The following is a 6,902-nucleotide window of genomic DNA, read 5'->3' as shown; positions in this document are numbered from 1 at the left end:
TTCAAATATAAGGGTCTCAAATGTGGATTCTCGATGCCCTTTAAAACGAGTACGGGTTGAACCACTTTTACGATACTTTTTTCGATAAAAACCTTAAAACGTAAAAATTAACCCTACTTTTAAGTGGTGTGCTAGAGATGCTTTAAGGCTACCCGATGTATGGTGGCCCGCTTCCTCCCACTCTTTTTGGATCTCCCTATATGTTAGGATGAATTATGCCTCCTTTTGGTATAAATAAAAGAGCTTTGTAGGAACTTTCAAGAAAAAGATTTTTGTAGGAAAAAAATTCTTGGCAGTCCTTTGATTTGTATGGATTCTTATTCCTGTATAGGTAAAAGTCAATCCTTCGTATTTCAAAGGAAAATAATGCGATAGAGCCACACAGAGGATGGATTTTTTCTTTATCATATGCATAAATAAATTTTCTTTCCCCATGGGAATTTGAGATAGTTATTTTTTATTTTACTTTTTCAAAAATTTCTATGATATCTATACCTTGAGATGCTGACCCGACTACAACATGCACCCTTGAGATGTTGCGTTAGGGCATCCCCAACGCCGACCCTCAAACCGCCCGCATACTTTCGAACCATGTTGTGTGGATCATGTTTGTCATTCAACGGGAACTTGTATATGTCCGCTTAGCAATTTGGACTTACGGATGCCGGTATTAAGAGACAAAAATGGGGGAGCTTTGCAGGAGTACAGACATTCACTTGACAAGTCACATGAATGTCCCTTTTTTCCCTCTCTTCTCCCAACGGTACATGTATGGTCTCCCTCTTTTCCTTGCAATCAGGCACTAAATCACAAATATCCCACCACATGCATGATCCCACCTACTTTTCCTCCTTTCAACCGGATACTTTAACATTGGATGACTCCTTTCCACATCATATTCGCAGACCACGTCCGAACATAAAGGCGGACATATAAAGACATTTGCAGATTGACGTTGGATATGCCCTTACAGCAGCGCGGTGAGTGGTGTCCCTGCCTAGAAAGTACAAACACCGGCAATCCCACCTCTTCAAGCAACGATGGTGCTGCAAAGCAGCATCCCGGGCCTCCTACAGAAAGGAGGGTTGCAACAACGGCAGTGTCGCCAACGGTGTTGCACAACAGCATCACCGGACAAATGGAGGGTGGCAACAGCGAGAATGTTTCGTAACAACATCGATGGACCCGCTACAAAAAACAAAGGGTGGCAGCAACGACAGTGTCGATGGCGGTGTTGCATAGCAACATCACCGGACCTACTACAAAAATGTTGGGTGGCAGCAACGGAAGTGGCAGCCGCGGTGTTCATAGCACCATCACCGGACCTGCTACAGAAAACTGGAGGTTGCAGCAGCAGCAGTGGCGGCCAGCATCTACACCAATAGTGCTTGGTTGCAATCCACAAAACTTGTTGCAGCCCACTCGTGGTTGCCGAAGATCATGCAACAACGATGGTGTTGCAAAGCAGAAGCGTCGGACGCCCTTCCGTAGCGGCCACTACTCGCAACACCAGTCCACATCCCCCGTTGTGGCGGTTACCGGAGCTGAGGGAGGTGCCCTCGCCGGCAAGATCCGGGTGTAGTAGCCAATGGGTGTTGAAGAAGGCAGAGCGTGAGGAAATGCGGAGACGAGAGGCCAGCGAGAGATGGCAAGCAGGAGGAAGATGAGAAATGGGGGAGAAGATTCGGAAAGGGGAAAAGTGGTGGGTGGGCCACATGACGTGTATCACACATAGGAGCTTGACATGGCAATTAAAATTAATTGATAGAATATAAGGGCGTGTATGGTTGCGTGCATTAAGTACAACTAGGCCCGCATGGGAAAAATCTGGGCTGTCTGGTTGGGTGCGTACAAAATTGGCTCTGCATCACATGAAGTTTAAAGTACCTGTGGACCTATCTTCCTGAAAACGCTTGAATCGATAGTTTCTAGGGAGCGAGGTCCGCGTGATGCACGTGGACGGTGGGGGCTGCATGCAAGGAGACACGCTCGAGAAGCGGTATTACTTCCCGAAGCTTCCGCGGTTATTACCCTCACCTTCCCTCACCGCTTTCTATGTCCCCTCTCCCCTCTCCTCACTCTCACCGACGACAGCGACGGCATTCAGCAGACCGGTGAACACCAATTGTAGATGCATCAGTATAACTCTGAAGATGGATTGGTGGCAGGTGGCGACGGCGGCCTCTGAGTGTGCACCGGACCGGTGGGTGCCCCATACCCGGCAGGTGGCTTGGTTTGGGCCTCGGGTGTTAGATGTTAGGTTTTGCTGCGAGGTCTGTTTAGTGTTAGGCCTAAACTATCAGCAACCCTTTATCAACTGGATAGGAGTAGCGACAAATGTTGTCTGGACGGTTCAGTCTTACTGATGTATTATTTTGTAATTTTCTTTTTATATATTATTAATAAAATGATTGGATGCATTGCTCATATGCTAGAGGCGGGGGTCATCCTCCTTTAAGGAAAAGAGAGAAAAGGATGACATGCGTGCTTACCGTAACGAGAGAAGACGGCGTAGCTGTGTCGTCTGATTATCCTAAGCGTATATGCTAGCTAGGGCCTTCATATTGGCATTTTCTTTCAGGACGCTTTCGATGCTAGCCGTCCCAAAGTCTTTCTTTTCTCATTTGTGTGGCTTGTTCTCGTCCCACAGGGCCACCAAAGTGAACTAAGCTAGCATGGCATACGGCGAAGATGGTCATCGCGGGGTGCACACAATTCCGGAGGTTTGCATCGTCATTTTCGTCGCGAGATAATTCCGTGCTTGATCGATCCCTTCCACTGAATCACCTCAAGCATCTATTTATTTCTGCAAACATACTGTATACGATATGCATGCGTTGATCAGGGCAAGAGTTTGGCCGTCTTCATCTGCTGGCTTCTGGGCAACGGATGCCTCTTTGGGTACAACAGCATGCTCACCATGGAAGATTACTTCGTCCACCTCTTCCCAGTATAACAAACTTTTACTAGTATACGAATGCTTTTCTTCTTCCACATCGAGTAGGCCACACGCGCGCGCACACACACACAGAGCTAACTTTTGACATTTGTGCATTCAGAGCTACCATCCGGTTAGAGTCATCACTCTCACCTATCAGCCGTTTGTGCTCGTGATAGCTGCGGTGTTTGCCTACCATGAGGCGAAAGTAAACACCAGGGTGCGAAACTTGGTGGGGTACTCACTTTTCTTCCTCAGCTCGCTCGCTCTCATCATCGTAAGCACATTTTCAGAAACTCTGTGTTCTGAACCATTGAACATTGACTGCTCGATTCCTCTCTCCTGCACCGTAGCTGGATCTTGCGACGTCGGGTAGAGGTGGAATCGCAGCCTTCATCGGCGTGTGTACGGTTGTGTCAGTGTTTGGCGTCGCGGAAGGTCACGTCGAAGGTGCCATGACCGGGGACCTATCCTTGATGTGCCCGGAGTTCATACAGGTGAAATTAATTTCTTGTGCCAGCACATGCATGGAATTTTTGCACTGGCTACGGGGTATTTGTTTTTTCTTTTCTTTTGAGGAATATAAGAGACACTAATGTGCTTGGATCCAGTCATTTTCTGCTGGCATGGCTGCATCGGGCGCAATAACGTCTGCCCTGAGGCTCGTTACAAAAGCGGCCTTCGAGAAATCCAGAGACGGCCTTCGCAGAGGAGCTAGTATGTCGCATCATGCAACCTCCAATTCATTCCGAGTTTCTACTTATTCATGCTCATATCTACTATATACATATTGCAGTGTTGTTCTTCGCTGCATCATGCGTCTTCGAGGTGCTGTGCTTGGTGCTGTATGCCCACGTCTTCCCCAAGCTGCCAATAGTGAAATTCTACCGTGCAAAGGCGGCTTCCGAGGGATCTCTGACGGTCGCCGCCGACCTTGCTGCCGCCGGCCTCCAAAGACACCCAAAACTATCGGTACGGACGTATGGTACCCTCGTCCACGCCAGCTGAAAACTGTAATCTAGCTCCAGGCGGATGGCAAAATGAAAGATCCATATGTGCGTTTCAGGCTGAAGACGACCCAGCCATCCCTGAACGTTTGAGCAACAAGCAGCTCCTCATGCTCAACATGGACTATGCCTTGGACATGTTCCTCATCTACCTGCTGACGCTCTCCATCTTCCCAGGATTTCTAGCCGAAGACCTTGAATCGCACAGCTTGGGCTCCTGGTAAGTCGCCATCCCATTCTAGCATGCCCCTGAGATTACCCTTTTGCTTATTACAGTACTACGTACGAAGGATGGAATGAAAACACGCGCAGGTACGCGCTGGTGCTGATCGCGACCTACAACAGCTCGGACCTGGTCGGGAGATACGTGCCTCTGATGGAGAGCGTCAAGGTGACGTCTCGGAGGAGACTACTGGCCATGGTGCTCGCGCGGTACCTGCTCCTCCCGGCGTTCTACTGCGCGGCCAGGTACGGAGGGGAGTCCTGGACGATCGTGCTCGTGTCGGCTCTAGGACTCAGCAACGGGTACCTGACGGTCTGCGTCCTGACCGAGGCGCCCAAACCGTACAAGGTTGGTCTGCGTTCCTGACGGTCTGATGTTTCCTTTCGTTTTTAATGGGGGGTAATGCCGGTGCTACTACTGAGTACTGACTGAGTTTGCACTTTCGTTTTTTTTTTACAGGGGCCAGAAAAGAATGCTCTCGGAAACCTGCTCGTGTTTTGCCTCTTGGCAGGCATATGTTTAGGGGCTGTTCTTGACTGGCTGTGGCTCATAGGCAAAGGATGGTGATCAAACATTTGGCTGCATGTCATCCAGATTTGTTCCAAATCGAGAAGCACTACATATTTCCGTTTTCCCTTATTTCCTTTCCTAGAATCTTATTAGTGCGCGCGCTTTTTACCTGTTGCGAGCGGCCGGCCAGCATGCATTTGTCAGGTGCATCTTGTCGGACCATTCTCAAGTGCGACATGCAAACTTTTAGTATCACTAGTCGCTAACCGGTGCATCGCACGGGCTAGTTATATAATACTATCTTACAATCTAATTTACATGCATATAAATAATGACTCTAAGAAAATTTCAGGATTATCTTCATGAATTATAGTTTATTTTATTGTTAAAATCCGTGACACAACTCCCAAAAAATGTGTTCAACAATAGCACACAATACGTAATATCTTTAAAATTACAAATGCAACTCTTTCAATAGATAGATATATATATAGAGAGAGAGACAGGGAGAGGCAAAGAGAGATTTAGATTTTAGCCTCGAATTATACGGGTTGATCTCCACCGTAATGATTAGGTCCCATCAAAGATGTCCTACTCTTAATTTATAATGAAGATGGTAATTAGTTGAGAGTCTCTAATTAGTATAGCTGATCTCTTCAACCATGTGACCCTTCCACAATATCCATTGAGCCTGAGCATGCCTAAAGAACAATGATCTAATTTGATGGTAAATTTTATTTTAATTGGGACAACACCATAATTTAAGTGCCAAGTCATTGAGGTGGACCGACATAAACCAATTGTGTTATATTTCAATAGTTTTAGGAATCACTAACTTGAAAATAGGTTCCCTAGTTTTAGGGAATAGAAATAAGCATGAAGAATCAATCATAAACGTATTTTCAGAAGGAAATAAATTGTAGAGAAGAAGTATTACATATAAGCCGAGCCAAAATATCAAGCACTAACCCTCAATACTGTAGTATAGACACACATCGAAGGAAGCTAATTAAATTCAATTAACAACAAATACTATACATAAAAGTTTGTATTATATAATTGCATTTTCTCATTAACAAACTGTAAGAAACTCGTAATTTTAGAAGCATAATAGATTAACATTATATTTGATGCTTTGACGTGCAGTACTCTTTCCCCTTTTTTTCCATGCACAGCTGACAAAAAAATGCAACAATTATTCCTTCCTGAAACAAAAAATGTTTGTTTCCTTGATAAAAAAAAGGATTGATCACTAAATTAACTATTTGTCGCTTCGGATAAAACTTAAAGTATCTTTTTTTTGCGGGTGAAAAAACTTAAAGTATCTGAAATTCAAGAAATAATTGTGTGACGTAGTTGGCTGAATTTAATAATGTAGTTAATTAGTTATTGTTATCTCTAGCTGAAAAAAATGTCCTGCACTGAAATAACATAGAAAAAAATTTAGATCAGGTACACGTCCAAAAAATACTTTTGTGTGTATTTTGATTTATATTAGGTCAGTCTATTTCTCTACCATGTGCAATGTATAAAAGATTTGAATCAGCTTGTAAGTTTTGCTAGCTAGTCAGGATGCCGTTCATGTTGTTATCCATGTGGTAGCCTAAGTGCAAGTAACCCTTGTGCATCATATTATTTAACTATATCCTATATATGCAATTTGCAATTTATCCATGACAAAGGAGGCAACTTAAAAAAAAGTGCAAAGAAAAAGACTTTACTCTGAATTTGTACCGCTGCAAGCAGTGCACCGGAAACATGTGGCAGGGTCAGAGTCTCGTCGCTTCTGGCACATCTCGCCTTCGCCGGCATGCAGCCCAACATCTTAGTCCTCGCACATGCTGGCAGTGATGCGTTTTGCTTTCGGATAATAGCATCGGCCGGGCTGACAGAGAAAATGGATTAGCCCAGGCTGCAGTATGCCCGTGTGTTTTCCGCTGATTGAAAAGCTAGCTAGCCTTGGACCAAATCGATCCAGCCGCCCGCCTCCAGTGCCAGATCGTGTATTCATGTGTCTGAGTAGAATCAAGGCTAACATGTACGTACACTTGAGCCGACGCCGTGCAGCCGTGCGGAAAGTTCCACGGTTAGAGGCCCTCCAATCCAACTTCCGCATCATCCAGCCATGTTAGCTCACGCTGGGACACACCGGTGCGCAGTCCCGCGTGTCAGGTTGTCCAGCCACAGGCCCACAGCTGCGCGTCCGCCTCGAGGTCGTTAATAG

General features: G+C 45.7%; 1 protein-coding gene across 1 annotated transcript; it reads left to right on the top strand.

The window, feature by feature from the left end:
• The first annotated feature begins 2,608 nt into the window (after positions 1-2,608).
• LOC123429868 (equilibrative nucleotide transporter 3-like) lies at positions 2,609-4,859 on the top strand. The gene is made up of 9 exons (XM_045113844.1): positions 2,609-2,723; positions 2,846-2,950; positions 3,060-3,215; positions 3,292-3,435; positions 3,550-3,655; positions 3,735-3,910; positions 4,005-4,165; positions 4,258-4,516; positions 4,628-4,859. The coding sequence occupies exons 1-9, from the start codon at positions 2,676-2,678 to the stop codon at positions 4,733-4,735; spliced, it is 1,263 nt and encodes a 420-aa protein (XP_044969779.1). The 5' UTR covers positions 2,609-2,675; the 3' UTR covers positions 4,736-4,859.
• The last annotated feature ends 2,043 nt before the right edge of the window (positions 4,860-6,902 follow it).

Source organism: Hordeum vulgare, chromosome 2H, assembly GCF_904849725.1.
Source record: "Hordeum vulgare subsp. vulgare chromosome 2H, MorexV3_pseudomolecules_assembly, whole genome shotgun sequence".
NCBI lineage: Eukaryota > Viridiplantae > Streptophyta > Magnoliopsida > Poales > Poaceae > Hordeum > Hordeum vulgare.
This window is presented reverse-complemented; position numbering and strand designations above follow the sequence as displayed.

What these genes read in the sequence shown, in the direction of transcription:
- LOC123429868 (XM_045113844.1), top strand. Translation starts at nt 2,676, where the DNA reads ATGGCATACGGCGAAGATGGTCATCGCGGGGTGCACACAATTCCGGAG. An exon ending in TGTGCCCGGAGTTCATACAG is followed by an intron (nt 3,436 to 3,549) that starts GTGAAATTAATT and finishes GCTTGGATCCAG; the next exon opens with TCATTTTCTGCTGGCATGGC. An exon ending in AGGCGCCCAAACCGTACAAG is followed by an intron (nt 4,517 to 4,627) that starts GTTGGTCTGCGT and finishes TTTTTTTTACAG; the next exon opens with GGGCCAGAAAAGAATGCTCT.